This window comes from Podarcis cretensis (genome assembly GCF_951804945.1).
Source record: "Podarcis cretensis genome assembly, chromosome: 1".
In the NCBI taxonomy this organism is placed as follows: Eukaryota; Metazoa; Chordata; class Lepidosauria; order Squamata; family Lacertidae; genus Podarcis; species Podarcis cretensis.
The window spans coordinates 60,064,522-60,088,305 of NC_137170.1; the positions used below are offsets into that span (position 1 = coordinate 60,064,522).

At 46.1% G+C, this 23,784-nt stretch overlaps 1 protein-coding gene across 5 annotated transcripts in view; it reads right to left on the reverse strand.

Annotated features, from left to right (window-relative positions):
* Positions 1 to 23,784, reverse strand: part of ANO1 (anoctamin 1) — a 153,663-nt gene that overhangs the window by 31,157 nt on the left and 98,722 nt on the right. For all 5 annotated transcript variants that reach the window (XM_079963448.1, XM_079963449.1, XM_079963447.1 and 2 more), the window contains 4 exons: positions 23,441 to 23,505; positions 21,183 to 21,317; positions 9,341 to 9,501; positions 1,603 to 1,685 (listed from right to left, as the gene is read on the reverse strand). In XM_079963448.1, the coding sequence (XP_079819574.1) occupies positions 1,603 to 1,685; positions 9,341 to 9,501; positions 21,183 to 21,317; positions 23,441 to 23,505 (444 nt within the window). The remainder of the gene's footprint in view (positions 1 to 1,602; positions 1,686 to 9,340; positions 9,502 to 21,182; positions 21,318 to 23,440; positions 23,506 to 23,784) is intronic.

Sequence of the window (23,784 nt, forward strand, 5' to 3'; positions counted from 1 at the left end):
GAGGCAGTGATTGAGACATCCAAACAGAAACCACAGAAGTCCTCTTCAGGCATTCAGCCTGAACAGGCAATGGCAAAAACAATGACCAATTTTCCTGCAATAATAAGGCAGGTAATAAGAGGGAGGCTTTTAAGTACTCGGCCCTCCAGCTGTTTTGGGACTACAACTCCCATCATCCCTAGCTAACAGGACCAGTGATCAGGGATGATGGGAATTGTAGTCCCAAAACATCTGGAGGGCTGATTTTGCTTGTGCCTGGTCAAGCCGAATGTGCTCTGAAACTCCCTTCAGACACGCTGAATGAGCAAATGGTGGGAGTGAAGGAGTAGGGCAGGACATGCAGGGGTGTACGTGAGGGCTGAAGTGCATGCCTCAAGCTCCCTATACACATTTCGCTCTTGTTTAGGCTACTAAACACCTCAAAAATGTATGCAACTCTGTCTTGAACCTAGTCTAGTGTAGTAATTTCATCCACTGTGGCCCAGTTTGCATGTCACAGCAAACATAGGTAAATGTTGATCGTGAGCACACTTTTCTTAGGCGCTTATGTCCTTCCTGTTTGCATACTGAGGAAACAAATCATGATTCCTAGCTTAGCTTTATGTAGGAACAAGGGAACATGGTTTGTTTTATTCCAGGAAACCCTGATTAGTAAGCTACAGAAAGTGGTTTGTTAGGAGTAAAATGAACAATCTCTGGTTCAAATCCCCAAACTAGGGGTTATGGTTTGTTTCCTTTCAGCGTGACCTAGATCGTAGGGTTCATCGTGACATGCCATTGAAACCAGTAACACACTCAATTCTAATTTGGAAGCTCAGAAGTTATTTTATAAATAGAAGCTCACAACTAACACCGAAAAGCTACTTGATTTCCTTATAAAACTTTTAAAGCAGTATTTTAAGCAGTATTTATTCACTTTTTGAAAATGGAACTGTAAGGGATGGATTATACAAACACTGGATTGATTTACAAACTATTTCTAGGGAAATATACATTTCAGGGGAAAAATTGAAAAAACTAAACATTAAAACATAACAAAAGGAAAACAGCAGAAAAACACTCTTTCAAAACAATCAACATTTTCCTTTTTGCAGTTCTTAAATTATGTCAGTGCTCTCTAATATTTTCTACATAATTTGCTGTCTTGAATTATTTTACCTTTCAATCAACGTTTGATATGCTGAATACAAGCTATAGTTTAAAAATCTAGGCTCACACAGAAAAGACAACTGAAGTACTTGCCACCCTGCATTTAGGAGAGAATTATTCTCAAAACAGAGCAAATCACACAATTTTTTCTTACACTCCCCCTCCCGTTCTCCTTCATGGGTGTGCTCACTTAATATGTTTCCTGTATCAAGGGAGTCATTTGCAAGCTATATATGTTTTAATGCCCACAACACTAGGCGTGACCCTTATTTTATAGTTCTAACGTTATGCTTCCATGGTAACAAGACATGCTACCGTACTACCACACCCTTCCCAAACTTAGAAATAGTATATGTGCAGGATTTTCCTTTCCAATGGGTCAACAACTAAAAATGAAAGACCATTTGGCAGATGTAACAACCAATGAAACAGCACATAACAAAATTAACTTACTTCCTCTTCTTCAAACCCAGTCAGATCCCATCTGTAGTTCAGACGCATCTGTTTTCTCTTCCAGTGTTCCATGAATGTAGCAGCTGGGTGGTTAAAAGAAAAAAAAATACTTAAGAAGAGCAGGCTAATTCTACCACTTGCTATTTGTTATGGTTTCCATTAACAAAACCAGAGATGGTTACATATGCTATACAGCACACTACTTTCTTTCCTCTCCAAATAAATTAAAACATTTCTTTCAAAGCCCAAAGTAGAATGGAAGACCCTACTGCAGGCATGGCCAAACCTGGCCCTCCTGCTGTTTTGGGACTACAATTCCCATCATCCCCAGCTAACAGCACCAGCAGTCAGGGATAATGGGAATTGTAGTCCCAAAAACTGCTGAAGGGCCAAGTTTGGTCATGCCTGCCCTACTGTCTTTAAGACTGATGATTGTAAATAATTGTAATTGATTTGATAACATTGGGTTACTAGTAAGTCTAAACACGAGAGGACACTTTGCAATTTTCATTTACAAATATTGTAGGAATAAAACAAAATAAAAGTTGCCTTGACTTTATTTACAAATATATAAGCAGTACATAAGATGAGGCACTCCTAAAAGGCAGAAGATTCACTATGGCATACCAGATCCCCAGACAAATGTCTCAGCTCCCATTAAGCCTTCAGCCAACTTACCACTCTCTTTCCTTTTGCCAATTCCACAAAATCTGCCTTCCTCTCCCCATGGCTGTGTATGTGTGTTTCACCTGTCTCAAACTCTGATGGGGATCTCATTTAAACACAGGTGTTCCCAATTATTCTTGAGCAATTAGCATCCATGGAGGCTCAAGCAAGTATTCTGGGCTATTAACCCACAATTTTCAAGAGGGGTTTAATATTCAAGCTGTACAAAGGGTGAGGATGGCTCAAAATTGAAATGCCCCCACTTGCAACCAAAGCTGTGGTCCATTTTGTTTGTCAACCCAGACCCATGTTTCCTAAATCTGGATTCATGCTTGAAATGGGTCACAGAGCCCCTCTTCTCTCCTATGCCAGTTCTCCCTTCATAGGCAAAGGGATGGGGAGACTTCAGGGAATCTAGCTCACTAATAGGCAGGTTGACTGATTGACTGGTTAACTCAGACATAGGCAAACTCAGCCCTCCAGCTGTTTTGGGACTACAACTCCCACCATCCCTAGCTAACAGGACCAGTGGTCAGGGATGATGGGAATTGTAGTCCCAAAACATCTGGAAGGCCGAGTTTGCCTATGCCTGGTCTAACTCTAGAATTTGACATAGTGCTTGTGAGAATGCTCAGAAACTTATAAACCTTTATACGCTTCGAAGCATTTCAATTAAAGCATCATTTCTTGTGAGAACAATGTTGGAGAATGGAAGAACCTGCTCTCTGACACCTGAGATGTGTATTTTTGGAACCTACCTCACTTTTGTGATAGTAATTTGTTTTAAACTGTTTGGCATGTTATATTTTAAATTGTTGTAACCTGTCTTGGGACCTTAGGGTGAAGGGTGGGTAAATAGAAGGAGCAATAAATTATTTATTACACACACACACACATACATACATACATACATACACAACCACCACCACCATTTATCAAAAGATCTCAGGGAGGTGTGCAACTTTAGAAACACATTACATTATATTCCCTTGTTGCCACCTTCTGAACCTCTCTGGGAGTGGAGACATAGAGAAGGGCCTCAGATGACAAGTGCATGGTCTGGGTTTGTTTGTATGAGGAGGCAGTCTTTAAGGTATTGAGGCCCTGAGCCATGTAAGGCTTTATAGGTCAACACCAGCACTTCGAATTGAAAACTGATCAGCAGCCAGTGCAGTTATGCCAGGTTTGGTGTTATACGCTCAAACTGTCTTGTTCTGGTGAGCAATCTGGCCATTGCATTCTGCACCAGCTGAAGTTTCTGAATCGTCTTCAGAGGCAGCCCTGCGTATAACGCATTGCAGTAATTCAATCTAGAGGTTGTTGGAGCGTAGGCCATAGAAGTTAGGCTTTCCCTGTCCAGATAGGGGCATAGCTGGGCCACCAACCGAAGCAGGCAGAAGGCACTCCACACCACTGAGGCCACTTGGGCCTCAAGTGACAATGGCGATCCAGGAGCACCCCCAAGCTATGTACCTGTTCCCTCAGAGGGAGTGTAACCTCCTCAAGAGCAGGCAATCTTCCACTCATCCAGCCTAGGGAACCACCTAATACCAGTGCCTCAGTCTTATCTGGATTGAGCTTCAGTTTATTGGCTCTCATCCATTACTGAAGCAAGGCACCAGTCCAGCACATCCACTGCCACACCTGCAGATGTAAAGGAGAAATAGAGCTGTGTGTCACCAGCGTACTGCTGACAACACACACCAAAAGGCTGGATGACTCCTTGCCTCAAACTCCTTGGAGGAAAGGCAAGATATAAATGTAAGACATACATACATGAATTGGAGCACCCACCTCTTGCAGGTTAGCCCATCGCTTCATGAAAATAAGACTGTAGGGGCAAGCTATTATCTGGGTTTCCCCCCATTCTTTGAAAATATTAATAAAACCTTGAATTTTTGTTAAGCATTTGCAATGAGTGATCACAGGGGAAACCTTCCCGATAAAGTAATTGTCAGCCCGAAGCTGCAATAATATGTTTGGGGCTGCTGGAACCTCTGCATCAATCCTCAATTCCATTACTTGCAAATTTCAGCAGCAGCACTATTTGGGACTTATGCAGATTTCCTTAAGGTGAAATCATCTTAAATCCAAGCACTTCAGCTTAACTGGACAAATAACTTACAAGAAAATATGTAAAGAAGGAAATGTAAAGCAGTAATTGCGCTGGAACCTAGAGTGTGGCTATAATTTCATTTTCAATGGGGATGCTACTATAAAGGAGGGGCATAGCGACAACTCTTAAGCTGCAGCAAACACAGCTTGTGTACATCAATCTATGTGCCACTGAGGTTGGGGAATGCCCTGGGGACATGGATTTGAATACTGGGAACAGACCAGCACAACACAGTAAATAAGTAATTGTGAAAGAAGTAAGCGTGCTGAGAAAGCCTAACCCCAGGGGAATTGCTCCGAAGTGACTGCTAACAGATGTGATCAACAAGCTGTACTGAGATCCCAGTAAAACCCCGGAGAAAAGGAAAATGGGAGGAACTAGGCAAGGTCTCCACGTATCCTAATTACGCAGCAACAATGGAAATTTGCCAACATATTTTAATCATGTTTTATTCAGTTCTGTTAATCTGTTCTGTATCTCCTGTGCATAAATCTTAGAAACTCATTGCACACTGACATCATAATTATATATAATAAAAAGTATAATCCTTAAAATGGTGCTTTTGGCTTTCTGTAGCTTGTTGATAGCTTTTTTGGGGATGCTTGGTATACTTGCTGAATGGTACATGCATATAAAGTGAGAATTATGGATAATGAAAGACTTCTCTCCCCCACCCCCCTTTGCTACCAGGAATCCCTCTTTTACAGCGTTAGCTTACAAAGCCATAAATGAACTGTATCACTCTCTAACATGCAGATATCCTAGGTCCAAGGAGATGATCAGGATGTGTCTTTGTAGCTGGATGTTTGTGTTTGGGTGTGGACCAGGCAGTAAAACATTTTTTTAAAACCCTACTCTCCAAACCACTGGTTGTGCATGCATTTTTGTCATGATGTCATGCAACCTTGGCCTCAGAGAACAGAGCACAGCCACAAACCATCAGGCTGCCACTTGAAACCATAGCTCAGTGGGAGAGAACGTGCTTGAGTGCAGAATGTCTCCAAGTACGCTCCCTGCACAGCTTCAGCTCAAAGCAGACTCATGGGGAAAATGGGAGCCTTCACCTTAGACTGTGCAGAGCTGCTGCAAGTCAGAATGGATAGTACTAGACTAGAGACCTAGAGAGACATACATACCCTTTGAAAAATAAGATAAAATCTTGCCCTGTACCAAGTAGCTCAAAATGACACACACGTTTCCCTTCCATTTTATACTTGTGAGGTTGGTCTCTTCAAGGTGGACGTGGAAGACTTGCATTTGTCACAGTGATAGCAACATAATTTTTTGAAAGGCTTTAGAGAGCAAATATCAGAGAGGAAGTGTGGGGCAATAACAAGGACTAGGATTTTCATTACTAGATTACAAACTGCAATTTAGTCTGTTAGCTACTGAGCTTGACATTCTATTCATATATACTCCCTAAAAATCTGACTTCCCTTTGCACTAGCTTACAATGCTTAGCTTGCAGCTGAACCACCATGGTTAAAATGACATAAAACACAGAAAACTATTTGGGTCCTCTTTTATGCAAGAGCAGGGTGGTCCAACTTTTCACGCAAAGTTGACTGCAACAGTACTTTGACATGAGACCTGTGGGCCACATGCTACTTTGCTGTGCACACGTGGGGGGGGGGGGGGCGGGGGCGGAAGCGAGGCCAAAATTTGATGACCCCCAACCTTCATGCTGCCTTCCCAAAGCCAGTTAAGCAAGTTGCAAAGTTCTGGCAGGGACCTAGAGTGCACCCACCTCCTTCCCAAAGCTGGGAAAGTGCTAACTAGGCTTTGGGAAGGGAAAATGGTGGACTCTAGGACTGTATCAGAGCCCCTCACGTCTCCTTTCCAAAACCCTGAGCCTTGCTTACTCTCAGGCCACATGTTGGACTGCCCTGTGCTAGAAATAGCCAACTTAGCAATGCAGTGTGTGTATGGGTATGTACATACAGACTTCCCAATGTAACCAATGGCAAAAAAATTAAACACAAAGCTGAACAATCCGTCTCTGTAAAAATAAAATAATAAAAAACAAAATGAAGAAGCTCCAAAGCTATAACATATAAATAAAAAACATATAAATAAAAAAATCCCAACTAAGACCAACTAAGTTTGTTATTGGTATGAGCTTTCGTATGCATGCACACTTCTTCATAGTGATTTTGAGATACTGCTCTCCACTGTCACAGGAGAAGGAGAGAAGGGTCAAAGTGATGCCTGGCCATATAATTCATGCCAAGCCACATAAAATTTGATAGCATAGTCTCTTCTTTCCCTAAACAAACAAAAATAACAGCAGGAAATATTTTTAGCACTTACAGTTGTGGAGAAAAGTAGCATAACACGAGATCAAAATCTGCTTTAAAAACAGAAAAAGTACCAGAGTTGTCCCTACAACCAACCCTGCAACCCAGGATTCCAGAATGCTCTCTGGCCTAAGCCTAGACTAGTCCACCACAGGGCTTAGAGATAATTCTGGAAGGTGGAACACCAGTTTGTATGCAAGTGTGGACATGGAAAGTACTCTAAAATAAGAATCTTTATTTAATAACCATAGACTCAGCCGAGTTTCTTCTTGAATTCAACAGCTGCAGCTGATGGGATTTCAAACCAACAACAACATGGCAGGGGGGGCTAATGTTTTCCCACTCTGGTCTATAGGATTGTTTTGACTAATAGACTAGGCAATGGCCACTTCTGATTAGAGGAGTGCTGTTTTCAGTGTATCATATATTCTGAGTATCTGGAGACTAGACTGAGGGACTTGCAAATGTATTGGAAAGGGAGGGAAAGGTGAAAGGGAGAGAATGGATATTTGATTGCCTGGATGAAGGGATAAGACTATTTAAAGACATGACATTCTGCTTTGGCTTATATATCACATTTCTCAATACATGTAATGTGACAAGCCACTCTACATGATAACAAATCATCGATCTCTGTGGCATAGGTTGTTTTGCTCAGATTCATCTTCCTTCCTTTTTGGCTTCCCTCTTGCTGACTGCAGTATAAAATTAAATCTAAACTCCATCAGTCCATATTTCAGCTTGCCATTATCACACAGACACCCCTTACCACCCCACTCCTATTAAGTAAAATATACAGTTGTGTGTGTTAGCAGTATAAAAAAAATGATGATTTAGTCAAAAGGGGTGGTGGTGGTGGAAGAAGCCAGGTCCTGAACTCTCACAGAGGTAACTTGACTGAAATGCATTTTAATAGGAAAAAAATTGATTCCCTGTACAGCTGAGCAAATGGAAACTTGAACTGTATTTCTCATATCAAATGGCATAATACATGTCATCAATAATGAAAAAGTTTTCTACGTGGCAGGCAATTATCTTAATTTAAAAACAAACACAAGCACCATGCTACAATTTCATGCAGGGTAAGAATAATTGCTGCAAATTCTGTTGTCTAAGCTGCTGTACTTTACTCTCCATATATCTAATATTTGAAAGTGGGGCAACAGGGTGCAGACATCTTAGACAAGTGCCTACTTGCAAGCATACGCAGCAACAAGTGTTTGACACTTTTAACGTGCATTTATAATGGATTTCTACTGGACCATCTGCTCCTCCTGCTGCTGCTACATACGTGTTCTTCAATATTCCTACATTATTGACTCCACACTGGCTTTCCTTGAGTCCTCCCGGGCCACTGTTTCCATTTCCATAATCCACTCCCCTTTTTCAACAGTGGAAATCAGTTGCACTATCATGCCTTGCCACCATCCCAGTTTTTCTACAGCTACAGCTCATCAGCCCAGATCAAGTGATCTGGGGTCCTAACCAGGTGTGTGTGCTGGGGGGTGGGTGGGAATCTGGGTTATGACCACAGCCAATGGATGTGACTCTTACTTTTGTACACAAGTCTATATTTCGGCCATACAAAAGCCAGAGGTTTTCAGACAAACATCTGTCCATGGTGCATGCAGGCAAGCAGAAGCCATCGTCCAAGAATACAATTTAGCCAGGCAAAAACACACAAGGAAGGGGTGGAGACAGCATTAGCCAAATGGCTAGATACTATCAGCCAAGACAGGAAAGAATCATGCAAACAACTGCTAGTGGCCCACATGTCTTTAAGTACTTTGTCTATACCCTCAGGTTGCAACAACTGAAACCCACTCAGGCAATAATGGTGATGCAGTTCTATGGGAGCATCTTGCTTATGGACCGCATTCAACGCCACCTCCAAATTGGAATAGGTGTAATAGATTTCATTATGTGCAAACATTCATATCACATTATCCCAGGTATGTGCTGCATGTGTGAGAATGCATGTGCAAGATCCCCCATTGCACATTCAGGATCATGTCATGCTATGAAGGCAAATCCTTACTCTTTTTGAATTTTAATAGCTAGATCTCAGGGTTGTTGTTTTTTGCCATTTTACACAATCTGCTTGGTGCATAGCTTTCAATTGCTACAGCATCTCAATACCTGGATCATGGAAGGCTCTTTGCAAAAGTGGGATGCCCCTCAAAAATAAAAGGACACCTTGAGAGGTACAAACAGCATCCTATTGATAACACTAATGCACTTAGCAGCTTGGTCATTATTCAACTGTACTTTGTTAAAGGCCATTTCTATAAGAACCGCCCCCCCCAACAATAAATCTTTGCTCCAATGGTCTAATTTGGAAGCCAAGTCTGCAAATAGATTTTGTTGGCATGCTCTGCAATCCCCTTAATGCTATCTATACATGCCATGCAGCAGTTTTATGACAAATGCTTCATTTTATATTCATCCAAGCAGCTTTCTATTTTAACCTTCAGTTCAAAACATAAATATAAGGGTGGCAGTTTTATGGGAGAAGGAAAAAAAGGGGGGATCTACAGATAATTAACTGTTGAATTGTATAAACACTGATTTATCCTCCTGCTTGTTTCCTTCCGCAAGTAAGCAGATTAAAAACCGCAGCCAATGCCCGGGCCAACCAAAGTCGTGCAGACATTCTTACCCCACAGAGCCATGAAGACTGAGAAGAAGACAGTTGCTGGGTTGTCAAAGAGATGGCTTGCCCGAGATGTGGCACAAGCGGAGCTCAGCTTCCAATAGCTACAGGTTCTATCACATAAGGGACACATAGTAATATTGTTCCTCTGGTCACACATCTCCATGCTGAGGGAAAACAAACAGTGCATGTCAGGTAAATACAAACCATTCTTCAAACTTGGTGTTTTCTTGTCCTGCTTCTCCCCTGGTCCCAATCTGTAATTTATACAGATTGTATATTCACCTGACTGACCTGCCAAAAGCTCTTTTCATGAATCCACCTCCTCATTTCAGACTTACCTATGGCTGTTTATACACCATACATTGAAAACATGCACCCCAAATCCTGAGAACTGAAGTTTGCTAAGAGTTCTGGGAGCTATAGCTTTGTACACTTTAAATTTATAGTGTATATGCAGCCTATATGACAGTATTAGCTGCATGAAGTTACAGTACAAAAAAAGGAAGAAGGGAAATAGCTTTGATTCCTTTATAGAGACTCTGCCCTTAAATGTTTGTCTATTATGCTGGTGTGGCTCTGCTATTGCTGCATTTTGTGATGTCATACTGGTCTAAGTATTTTTGTGCTGGTACAATATTGTATGCTTAGGGCATGAAATGTCTTTCCCGGACACCTAGGAGCCTGCAGAACACCAGTGCCCTACGACATTCTACTCCATTCTCCTGAGACGCAACTAGTGTTGTTGTAGTTACTGAGCTATACTGGCCCAGTGTCAATGTAAAGTGGCCAATATAATCTAACATGTAGCAACAGTTAAGGAAACTGGGACAGGCCACAGAATTGTGCTCTCCCTCAACCTTTCCTCCGCCCCCTGCATTCTCCTTTTCCTTCCCTTTTCAGCATTAACTACTGCTGCACTGACATTAACCCTGGTTAATACTGGCCAGCGTTTGCTTTTAACCAGAGCTTGAAAGCAGGGTATGAATATGGTCTCCAGACACCAGTTAAAGATAATTGAGGTTAATGTTATTAACTATTACTGATAAACAACCCCTTTTATTACAGACCTCCGACGTACAACGTGCTTTTCAGAGCATTAATATTAGGAAGGCAGCTGGACCGGATGGAATTATGGGACGAGTTATTAGGGACTGTGCTGCAGAATTAGCTGGTGTATTTACGGACATTTTTAATCTATCCCTGTTGCAGGGTTCTGTCCCTACCTGCCTGAAGACATCGATTATAGTGCCAGTCCCTAAACAGTCAGTGGTGGTATCTCTCAATGACTACAGACCAATAGCCCTAACATCTGTCGTTATGAAATGCTTTGAGAGATTGGTGCTAGATTATATTAAGGCTGGTCTTCCATCCACTCTAGACCCGTTCCAGTTTGCATACAGAAGGAATAGATCTACTGATGATGCTATTTCCATCGCTGTCCATACTGTACTGAGTCATCTAGAACGACAGGGAACCTACGCAAGGCTGTTGTTTGTGGACTACAGTTCTGCCTTTAATACAATTCTACCAGACAGGTTATTCCTTAAAATGACCAATTTGGGTATACACCAGAAGATCTGCTTGTGGGTAAGGAATTTCCTGACCGATAGGCCGCAGACAGTGAGAATGGGACCTTACCATTCTTCTACTCTAGTACTAAGCACAGGAGCCCCTCAGGGGTGTGTGTTAAGCCCTTTCCTCTATTCCCTGTACACATTTGACTGCACCCCACTGTATAAGTCCAACACAATCATCAAATTTGCGGATGATACAACAGTGGTGGGGCTCATTAGTGAGAATGATGAGGCTGCTTATAGGAAAGAAGTACAGGGGTTAATTCAATGGTGTAAAGAAAATAATCTTATGCTAAACACCAAAAAAACCAAAGAACTCATAATTGATTTTAGGCGAAAGAAAAGTGTATTTTTACCATTGCACATAAATGGCGAGGAGGTGGAGAGGGTTGGTAGTTTTAAATACCTGGGCACTTACATCTCTGAGGACCTCTCATGGACTGCAAATATTAATATGGTTGTGAGGAAGGTGCAGGGGAGGTTGTATTTCCTGAGAATGCTCAGAGGATTGAATCTATCTCAGCACCTACTTCTGTCCTATTATCATAGTACCATTGAGAGTGTCTTAACCTATAGTATATTATCGTGGTATGGGAGCAGCTCTGGAATGGATAAAAAAGCCTTACAGAGAATAATTAAAATTGCCCAGAATGTTATTGGGCTCCAACTACCAACCCTGGATGAGATCTTCACGTCTCGCAGCTTGAAGAAGTCACACAATATCCTGAGAGATCCCACCCATCCTGCTCACAACCTCTTTGAACTGTTGCCTTCGGGCAGAAGATATAGGACAATGAAAACACGAACTACACGCCTTCTGAATAGTTTCTATCCAAGAGCTCTGATTGCACTAAACAATGATCTCAGGGCCAGTTGTAAGAAATAGCAAGCAGTGAGTAGTAAGGAATGAGATAGGTTTTAGGTTATGCTATGCTTCTAATAGGTTGTGTTATATTCTGGATTATGTATGTTTTAATAGATTATGTCTGAATAGGATGAGAGTGTTGGAGATACGTGCAAATGTGTATGTGAATCCGGTCTTGGGTGTTTGATTTTCGTTGTTGTGTATACTGTGTATATACGGACAATGACAATAAATTTATCTAATCTAATTAACTTTGGCTAGCACAATGCAGATAGAAAGCCATAAGATGGAAGGAAGAAATTCACATTGCAGCTAGGGAGGAAACACCAGCTCTGTAACCTGTTCTCATTCCATTTACGTACATGTTCCATAAATTATTTCTGTACCAGAACATTGCCTATCACTAAATTTCCCTCCGTCTAGGAATTATAGCAAGTAAACAAGTCAAGGCAGTTTAGGCATTTCAATGGAATTTGCCCCAGGTTGACTCCTATCTCCTGGTACCTTCATGGCACAAAGAACTTGTTTAGGCAGGCATTTCTATAGGAGTGAGGAAGACAGGGCAAGGGTGAGCCTTCTCTGGAAACAGACTTCAGAGGAACCCTCACTATGTACAAATGTACGAAGCATACATGGACTCAGAGCTTAATTTGCAGCACAGCTCTCTGAAGACCTGCTTTCAGTGCCATCCCTTAAACATGTGTACGTAACAGAATGCTTTGCAAAACGCATTCCCCATCCCATTAGTCCTCTTCAATTTGCAGAAGGAGAAAAGCATTTCCAGGCTGGTTGAGGGTTTTTTTGACACCCACTCCCTTCAACTTTTTAGCATACGTCCAAGCAGTTTTCAACTTGACCAGCATTTTCTAGGCATGGGGCTGGGCAGTTTTCTCCTTTCCCAGGAAAAACCCGCTCTTTAGCTTTAAATCAGAACAAACAGCAATCCACGGAAAATTGGGTTGCTGTTTGTTCTGAGTGAGCACTAGAGAGCAGTTTTCTCTGGGGAAAAGAAGCAGGACAAGAGCAAGTATGGATAAGCTCATAGCCTCTCCAGAACTCCTCCCAATGTGTAACCATTTTTCTTGAACTATGATGCTTAATAATAAAAATAACCATTAGAATCAAACTCATGCTTCAAGGAATATGAGAAGTCATGGGGGAAAGGGTTGTGGTGATCTACTATGTATTTTGGTAATTTGTTTGTTTGCTATGCATTTGGACACCTTTTAGAATTCTGGACTGGATTACTTCAGAGAATGACATTTCAGAAGACTAGTTCCAGGGATGCCAGTACAGATGTTTCTGGACTCCAACTCCTATTATTCCTGACCATTGGCCATTCTTACTGACGGGGTTTGTAGGCCAATAACATCTGGAGAGCATCACATTGGCTATGCCTGGTCTATACTAAGGAAACTCTTTCCTCCCACATGCCACACTAAGTTCTGAACCCCTTATGTCTAATCTTTGCAGCGATTCCATCAGCCAGATACCACAAGGAAACAAAAATGTTGAGGAAAAACAGACATTTCCCATAAATTAGAACTGCGTCGCAAGTTGCAGCACTTAACTAATATACATTATTAGCATCCTTCTATTTCCTGTACCCTATATTGATCTATTTTCAATTAAAGATCTGAAAGCTTTAAAAAGCAGCCACAGAAAATGTGACTCTTGAGAGATATAAGGCAAGTAAGCTGATATCTTTTTCCTGAATAAGACCTGTTGGTGTCAGAGTATGCAAGCTTTCAAGACTGATGACAGCAAGTTACATATAATGGATTGTCAGGGACTCAGCGGGAGCGCAGGGAGGAGAGGAGATGGAAAGCGAGGGGGAGCAATCCGAGGGCAGCGTAGGAGAATATGACAGCAGCCCGATAGATTCCATGAGCCTCTCCAGCGAATCGGAAGATTCACAGAAGGGGGCGCCGATGGGCAGGGCAAGGGGCGACCCAAGGGGGACACCCCAGAAGCAAGGGGCCAGCGGGGACTCCCAGAGCACCAGTTGCAAATCAGGACCAGCTTCCCCACCAGAGCGTAGTGGGGGGGAGGAGTCCCAGGTGTCAGAGCCCACATATGCACCACCAGCGAGAGAAGATGAGTCAGGGTGGACCACGCCTCCATCGGAGAGCGAGTTAACGGTTAAGAGGAAAGTTGCAGGCTGGGCGCGCGCGCCAAGTTCAAAGGTACAGGCGAGCGGCACAGAAGGTAGCCCGGATAGGGAACCAGGTCCTAAAGCCCGCCGGAAGGAGGGGCAAGAATCGTCAGGGTCAGCGTCAGAGGAGTCGAGGAAGGATGAGACCCTAGCGGGCAGGAGGGCCCAGAGGAGAAAGGAATTTAGGAAGAGGTGGAGCAAAGCGAGAGTCTTAAACTGGTGTGGAGGGGGAGGAGACTCAGACAGGACTTCGCCGGTCTAAGCTCGGGACGTAGAGCTGCACGCTGCGGCTTTGAAATGGAGACTGAATCTCAATAAAGACTTTTGTACATAACTACAGCCTAGCGTTGGTCCTCTGTGAGCTGGGACCTGGAGGCAGCTCTGACAGTAAGTCCTGTCTCAGATTTCAAAGAACCTCGCAACGTGAGAGGACGCAGCGAGGGGCGAAGATTGGTGCTTCGCGAGCTCACAAAAGCAGCACAAGATGACTACAGAAGAACGACTGGCAGCTTTGCAAGAAGCCGTGGTACAACTTAACGCAGAAATACGAGCGGCAAGGAGGAGAGAAGAGGAATCAGATGCTGTCTGCAAGGATCTGCAAAACAGGTTGGAAATGTTGACTAAACAGGGGCCACCGGCAGCCAAATCAGAAGGGATCGGGCTCGGGAAGAGAGGGGGGAGCCTGGTGTCGCATTTCGATGGGAGTCTGCAGCAATATCCTAACTTCAGAGCAGACGTAGTTTTTGCGCTAAAGTTGCTGGAGAAGGACTTTAGAGATGAGCAGGAGAAAGTAGGCTTCATACTAACGCATCTCCATGGAGAAGCTAAAGCGTGGTTGCGCAATCTGTGGAGAGATAATGATCCAGCCCTCCAAAACGCAAAAGCCTTCATTAAGGCGATGGACGATTGTTTTTTATCGGAGATAGATGTCGATGTCGCTAGAAAAGAGATTCACGGTCTGAAACAAGGCAGAGCCACTGTAAGGCAATATCATTCCCGCTTTTTTGCATTGGTCAATGCGCTGGGATGGGAAAAAGACTCAGCGTCCGTCAGGGACCTGTTCTGGGAGGGGCTGAACGGGGCTGTGAAAGACGAAATCGCAAGGGGGGAGAGGCCACGGAGCACTCAAGAAGTGGTCCAGAAGGCGTTGACGATTGGTGTGCGGCTGGAAGAACGTCCCTGGAGCAAAGATGAAGGGCGTTGGGGACGCACGCCAGCAAGGGCACCTCCTTTCTTCCCCAGAGACTCAGCACGCGCTCAATCCACGCCTCCACTGGGAGGGGGAGAGGAGCCGATGGAGATAGGTGGTGCCAAGGCTCAGTCAGCGACCAGAGCCCTCACACCAGGAGCAGCCAAGGTGAAGCCTCCTAGAGGGAACAGGAAGTGTTACATCTGCGAAAGTGCTCAGCATATGGCAAAAGAGTGCCCCCAGAGGCTCCGCAAGCACAATGCAGCCTCAGCAAAAGTAACAGAAGCAGCTCAGCAGAGGGAACCGCAGCAGGGAAACGACGAAGTCTGGCTGGAAGCAGAGCCACTGGGGCCCAGCCAGACGAATCAGTGAAGCAGTCCCCAGGAATCTTACAGCCCACAGACCCCCTCCCGCCCAAACCAGTGGTGCAGCTCACCGCAACACTCCAGCTTCCCAATGGGCTCACCATGGAAGTGCCTATTACCATTGACTCTGGTAGCAATGCAGACTTTATGGGGGTGGATTTCATCAAGCAACATAGCATAGCGCTCCTGCCTGCCACGATGCCCCTGAAAGTAGTGACAGTCGATGGAAGAGAATTGCTGGGGGGACAGGTGGTACAGCAAACGCCGCCAATGGTGATGCGCATTGGAAATCACCGCGAAGTCATCAGCTTCAACGTCACCCAACTGTCAGACACGCCCATAGTGTTGGGCATGAGCTGGTTGGACAGGCACAGCCCGGCATTGGCATGGTACCAGCGTAAATTGACCTTCTGCTCCTCCTACTGCGCAGAACATTGCATCATGACTAACCAGGAGGACGAGGGGCAAGAGGATGACCCACAGCTACAACTGGGCATGCTGCAAGCTGTACCCGACAAGTACAAGGCGTTTTTGGAGGTCTTCTGCGAGAAGGAAGCGGACAAGCTGCCTCCCCACAGACCCTACGACTGCAAGATTGACCTCCTGCCGGGGGCAACGCTGCCGACCGGAAAACTGTACTCCATGTCTGAAGACGAACTGCAAGAGCTCAGGGAGTTCATAGATCACAATTTGAAGCGGGGATTCATCCGAGAATCCAAAGCAGTGGGGGGCAGTCCTGTTTTCTTTGTGAAGAAAAAAGACACGCCCCAGAAGAGGCTTGTAGTTGATTTCAGAATTTTAAATTCGAAAACCAAGCCCACGGCTTTCCCGATGCCCAAGATCGACGACTTGCTCGCGACGGTGAGAAAGGGACGCATCTTCACCAAGCTGGATCTACGAGGGGCGTACAATCTTATACGCATGCGGGAGGGCGACGAGTGGAAGACGGCCATGTTCACGCCCTTGGGCACCTATGAGTATAGGGTTATGCCTTTCGGTTTACAAAATGGCTCCCACTGCTTCCAAGCCTTCATGCATCACGTGTTAGCGGGGCTCCTATACAAGAAGTGCGTCTGCTTCCTGGACGACATTCTGATCTTCTCGGAATCGCAGGAGGCTCACGAGAGAGATGTCAAGGAAGTCCTGCAAAGACTACGGGAGCACAGGCTTTACGCCAAGCTGGAGAAATGCCAGTTCGACATGACGGAGGTGGATTTCCTGGGCTACAAGCTGTCCGACAAGGGAATCGCCATGGACAGCGCCAAGGTACGATCAGTACTGGACTGGAAGAGCCCGCGCAATCGGAAGGAGGTCCAGAGGTTTGTCGGCTTTGCTAACTTTTATCGCAAGTTCATCAAGGGTTTCGCTATGCAGACGGCGGCCATCACGGACACCCTCAGCTCCAAGAAGAAGAAGTTCATCTGGACGGACCAGGCGGAGCAGTCCTTTCAGAAACTCAAGCGTCTTTTCGCTTCCGAGGAACAACTGCTGCATGTGAACCCCAGCAAGCCCATGAGGGTGGAGACGGATGCCTCCGACAGAGCCGTGGGGGCAGTCCTGTTGCAGCGAGACCCGCAAGGGGATTGGAGGCCGTGTGCTTTCTACTCCAGGAAGCTCAGCAAGTCGGAGCAGAACTACACCATCTGGGACAGAGAGTTGCTGGCCATTCATGCAGCATTCAAGGCGTGGCGGCACTTCCTCATCGGAGCCAAACACACGGTGCAAGTTCGCACGGACCATAAGAACCTGGAGTACTGGCGCACGGCGCGGTTCCTGAACCAGAGACACATCCGCTGGGCGGAGTTCTTTGCGGATTTCGACTTCAGGATAGAATATATCCCCGGAGACAACAACGTCATGGCTGATGCGCTATCCAGGAAGCCGCAGTATCTGGAGGAAGCAGCACCGGTAGCGGCCAAACACATTTTCGCACCCAAGGCGTGGGCATGCGCTTCTGCCACAATAGACCTGGAAGCGATACGGCGCGAGCTGTGAACAGATTCCTTCGCGCGCTCCAAGATGGAGGAGGTGCGCAGCGGCACGGCAAAGGACGACGAGTTCCAGATACGCGACGGACTGCTCCTCCGCAAGGGGGCCATCTACGTACCGGGAGATGAACTCCGCGCGACAGTACTGCAACAGCTACACGACGCGCCCAGCGCCGGACATTTCGGCAAGGAAAAGACGGTGGAATTAGTAGCCAGAGACTTTTGGTGGCCCAAGATGCGGGGAGAAGTCGCGGAATACGTCACGAGGTGCGACACCTGCCAAAGGGCCAAGCCAGTACACAGACCGCCGGCGGGACTGTTAGAACCGCTACAGACCCCGTCCGAACCGTGGGAGAGGGTAGCCTTGGACTTTGTCACTGACCTGCCCAGCTCGAGGGGCAAAACAGCAGTACTCGTGGTAGTCGACATGTTCACCAAGATGGCGCACTTCATTCCTTGCGCGAAGGTGGCCACAGCGGAACAGACGGCCAAGCTGTTCATAGACCACGTGTTCAAGGTACACGGCCTGCCACGGTCTATCCTGTCTGACAGGGGGCGCCAGTTCATCTCGAGTTTCTGGCGGAAGCTGATGGGGATCCTGAACGTCAAGGTCAACCTAGCGTCGGCAAGACACCCGCAGACCAACGGACAAGCGGAGAGGGTCAACGCCGTCATGCAGCAGTACCTGAGATGTTACGCCAACCAGCAGCCCTCGACCTGGGTGGACTATCTGCCCCTGGCCGAGTTTGCCTACAACAACACACAACACGTGTCCACGGGGGTGACACCGTTTTTTGCCAACCACGGGCGACATCCCAGGACCTTCCCGGGCTTAGAGAAAGAGGGGGAGGGGGAGCCACAGGGAGCAGAGGCATTGGCAGAGGAGTTACAGGAGGTCCATGAACAGCTCCGTAGACAGTTAGACCTAGCAAAACACGTATACAAGATGCAAGCAGACAAACACAGAAGAGTGGGGGAGGACATACGGGTAGGGGACTGGGTCTGGTTAGCGGCCCAGGCAGTGCCGGCCGGGTCCTTAGCTAAGAAGAAGCTAGGACACAAGCAGTTGGGCCCTTACCTAGTCGAGGCACAGATCAACCCAGTGGCTTTCCGTTTGACACTACCGGAGGGTTCCAGAATGCACCCGGTCTTTCATAGATCGGTGCTAACGCCCTACAAGGCACCTCACAGGTTTCAGGAGCCAGGAACAGCTCCCAGTCCGCTTAGAGATGCACCCATGACAGGGGGGTCGCCGAGGGCGGGGCCACTCAACGAGGTGACGGAGATTTTGGACTCGAGATGGGGGGAAGAGGGAGTCGAATATCTCATCGCAAGGGAAGGTGCCCCGGCCAGCGCCAACAGCTGGGTGCCGTACTATGCGGTGGAGGAGCACTACCTCAAAGACGAGTTCCACGCACTCTTCCCACACAGGCCCATGCCGGAGGATTATTTTGACGAATATCTTTTCACCCCCACACTCTCAGCCAGTACGTTTCAGGGGTTCTCCTCGGTTGAGGAGACGGTTCCAGAGACTACCTCGCCGGAGGGGTCGGTCTCAGACTTGGGTGCGGAGCGCTCTTATTGGTGGGACGCTCAACCCGAGGAGGAGTGGCGCAGGAGACTGCTCAGAGGGCCCTGGCACGCAGACTACCCAGAGGAAATGGGGGAACAAGGGGGCATGGACGGGTTGGGGGAGGATCCTGGTTTCGAGCACGCCGGCAACGAGATGGAAGCGGAGGAGAGCGACGTCGATGTACCCGTCACGGACTGGCAGCATGCCAGGGGGGAAGACCGGTATCCGGCATGCACCCCCACAGCATTGGAGCACCCGGAACCCACGCCAGAGGAGGGGGAGGGGGGAAGGGGGGGCTTCGAGGGGGGGATGGATGTCAGGGACTCAGCGGGAGCGCAGGGAGGAGAGGAGATGGAAAGCGAGGGGGAGCAATCCGAGGGCAGCGTAGGAGAATATGACAGCAGCCCGATAGATTCCATGAGCCTCTCCAGCGAATCGGAAGATTCACAGAAGGGGGCGCCGATGGGCAGGGCAAGGGGCGACCCAAGGGGGACACCCCAGAAGCAAGGGGCCAGCGGGGACTCCCAGAGCACCAGTTGCAAATCAGGACCAGCTTCCCCACCAGAGCGTAGTGGGGGGGAGGAGTCCCAGGTGTCAGAGCCCACATATGCACCACCAGCGAGAGAAGATGAGTCAGGGTGGACCACGCCTCCATCGGAGAGCGAGTTAACGGTTAAGAGGAAAGTTGCAGGCTGGGCGCGCGCGCCAAGTTCAAAGGTACAGGCGAGCGGCACAGAAGGTAGCCCGGATAGGGAACCAGGTCCTAAAGCCCGCCGGAAGGAGGGGCAAGAATCGTCAGGGTCAGCGTCAGAGGAGTCGAGGAAGGATGAGACCCTAGCGGGCAGGAGGGCCCAGAGGAGAAAGGAATTTAGGAAGAGGTGGAGCAAAGCGAGAGTCTTAAACTGGTGTGGAGGGGGAGGAGACTCAGACAGGACTTCGCCGGTCTAAGCTCGGGACGTAGAGCTGCACGCTGCGGCTTTGAAATGGAGACTGAATCTCAATAAAGACTTTTGTACATAACTACAGCCTAGCGTTGGTCCTCTGTGAGCTGGGACCTGGAGGCAGCTCTGACATGGATCATTAAGTGAAGTTAGTAAAACTCCCATCTTATCAGCTTTGGACCTCATGCAGAACAGTTCTGTATGTATATTCAGAAGTCCCATTGACTTCAATGGAACTTACTCCCAGGTAAATGCGTACAGAGCATTGAAGCCTCATTCTTAGAGAATATCACTGTATATAACAAGCTAAATAAAAAAAATAAAAAAGTTGTCCAGAAGTGCCTTAGAGACCAACTAAGTTTGTTCTTGGTATAACTAAGTTTGTTCTTGGTATAAGCTAACTAGTGCTTCTAATTTCAGCAGGGTGTAGATATTTCGATACTCAAAATTAATTCATCTCCCATCTATGAAATGGTCAAGCAGTTTCTGTGCATGGAAGCTGAGTACCTATTAGCACTCAATAGTTTTTTGTATATAAGCATCTCTGGATTTGGGGCAGTACTTGCCCCTTATATGTACAAGACTCATCAACAGGCATGAAATAAGCTAACGCTTATACTTTCATCTAATGTTATTTATACATTTATCTTGAGTTCAGCAGTGTTAGCTATGTGCGAGAAGTTAATATACCTGCACAGTTCATACAGCTGTACAGTGGTGCCCCGCAAGACAAATGCCTCGCAAGACGGAAAACTCACTAGACAAAAGAGTTTTCCGTTTTGGAGGTGCTTCGCAAAACGAATTTCCTATGGGCTTGCTTCGCAAGATGAAAATGTCTTGCGAGTTCCTGCGGGTTTTTTCCCCTTTCCCCCCCTTTTTCTAAGCCGCTAAGCCGCTTATCTGCTTATCCGCTAAGCTGATAAGCCGCTAAAAGCAGCTAAAAGCCGCTAAAAGCCGCTAATAGCACTAATCCGCTAAGCCGTCAATGGGCTTGCTTCGCAAGACGAAAAAACCGCTAGACGAAGAGACTCACGGAACGGATTCTTTTTGTCTTGTGAGGCACCACTGTAATCAGATGATAAACTTATTTCATGCCTGAGCATGACTGAGCAGACTGGACATGGCCTGTGTCATAAGAGGAAATGAGGACGTTTTGAACACGTGGAAGATGGAAACCCACAAATGTGTATGTTACCTTGGTATGTTCTCGTCCACTGTTGCACAGCCATACAGGAACACGATAATCCCCACAATGGAAGCTGGAATAAGCATTTGTGTATAAACGCCAAGCCAGGCAAAATACAGTCCAATCTTTTCACCAAAGTACTTTCTGAAATACATTGAAGGGGAAACATTGTGCAATGTTTACTATTTCTTAAATTGTACCATGCTTAAGCTTATGAATCACACAGCAGGGTTGACTTTGAAGGAGAAAATAAGCCCTGTTGATTAGTTGGAATGCATTTCCCCTTGGAGGATTCTTGTCTGCATGCTGCTTGGAACAGATCCAGGACTGGAGGCACCAAGTAAGTCATCCATTCCTGCTTATCAGGCAGCTTTGCTGATCTGTTTCTGTAGCTATCTTGGTCACCACAGGCTTGGCGAGGATCTCCTCACACTGGCTCAGTTCAGACACAATGATAAACCATGGTTTATTGTTATGAGGACAATAAGGCATGTCTTCTTTCCTCCCTGCCCCAAGTGCAAGGCAAGGGGATTGGGAGGCTCATCTTCCACTTAGTGGCAAAACACAGTACACTGTTTCCTTTAAGCCAGGCATGGCCAAACTTGGCCCTCCAGATGTTTTGGGACTACAACTCCCATCATCCCTAGCTAACAGGACCAGTAGTCAGCGATGATGGGAATTGTAGTCCCAAAACATCTGGAGGGCCAAGTTTGGCCATGCTTGCTTTAAGTAAAGCATAGTTTGCAAAATCCAGACACCATAGCAAACTGTGGTTTGCCATTAAGTAGAAACAATAGCCTTCAATTTCCTTCCCTCACACATGTCTGAAATGAGCTTTCCTTTTAGTGCACAGACTCTCCTGTTCCAAAAGCAATAAATGAAACCCAGATTCTAAGTGTAGAGTCTTAATTTAACAAAGTCTTCCTTTATTTTGTGCAGATGAATGTGATAAATGGAGCTGCGCAATATATTGAAGTGTCTGGCCAAAAGCTGAAAAAAAAAATGAAGTAGGAGGTTAGAGAGAAAAATATATTCCCTTGCTGATTCTTTCCAGTGAAGCTTTCATTAAGTCAAAGTATATTGCTAATGGATACTGTTCCATTCAGCCTTTTGTAGTAAGGTGGTGTCACTAGAATTTGGTGGTGGTAGCAGAGCATTCAGGTTTTTCCCAAGCTGCATCTCCCTGGGAATTGCTGAAAAGGGTGGAGTTGCAAAATAGTACCTGCTACCTGCCTTGTTACCTTTGGGGCCTTGCTATACATTGTGTTAAAAATGTGATTGGCAGTTTTGTCATTTTTTAAAAAATACAATGAAATACTAGGTATGTGGGAAGGGGGGGGGTATCCGTTTGGCATTTGTGGAAGTTTGTGGAAGTTTAGGCCGCTCCTCCCCAGCCATGATCCCATTTTCTCCACTCCTATTGTTGGACGCAGCATGGTGTAGAGGTTTGATTGTTGGATTTGGACCTGGAGGGCCAGAGTTCAAATCCCCACACAATTATGAAGCTCACTGGGTAACTATGGACCAGTCTCTATCTCTTGGTCTAATCTATGCCACAGAGTTGTTGTGAGGATAAAATCTGAGTGTGGGGGAATAACCATGCATGTTCCTGGAGAAAAGGTAGGATATAAATTGAATTAAAACAAAATAAGCATGATCTTAAGTTTGTGGAAGGATCACAGTACAGTAATAGAGAACATTATTGCATGCAGAAACTTCATTCCCAGGCATCTCCAGGTAAAAAGGTAAAGGACCCCTGGACGGTTAAGTCCAGTCAAAGGTGACTATGGGGTTGTGGTGCTCATCATGCTTTCAGGCTGAGGGAGCCAGTGTTTGTCCACAGACAGCCTTCCGGGTCATGTGGCCAGCATGACTAAACCACTTCTGGCTCAATGGAACACAGTGACAGAAAACAGAGTGCATGGAAACGCCATTTACCTTCCCACTGCAGCGGCACCTACTTGCACAGGTGTGCTTTCGAACTGGTAGGTTGGCAGGAGCTGGGACAGAGCAACAGGAGCTTACTCCGTCATGGGGATTTGAACCACCAACCTTCAAACTGGCACGCCCAAGAAGCTCAGTGGTTTAGACCACAGTGCCACCTGCATTTAGAACCACTCTTGGTTGTCAAACTGAATACAGAGAGAGGATGAACATATGACCTGGGCAGTTTGACTTTTCTCTTGAGCCTCAAGCTGTAAACAAACATTTGGAGGAAAGGGGCAAGGCAATATTTTAGGTTTAATGAGGGACCACATTCTCCTTACCTCACTAGGTCAATTGGTTGGTACTTATAAAAGACTCCATAACTTGCCCATTCCTCACACAGGAGCTGTAAAAGAAATTTAAAATTAAAACTAAAACTAAAACTGCAAGCAAGCAGTTCCTTCCTTGCTTCCACTACAGAGTTCACATTGTCCTCTGGTGTCACCATCTTGTGGGTTTATGTTCTTTAATCCACCAATACATATAATTTGCATTAAGTATTGAACATGAGTTTGATGGTTTGGCTCACTGACAGCTTCTTGTATTAATCTACAAGAGAACTAACAGACAGATATAAAGGTGCTGGGGGGCGGAGGGCGGGAGGCAAGAGTGGCCTTGATGTATG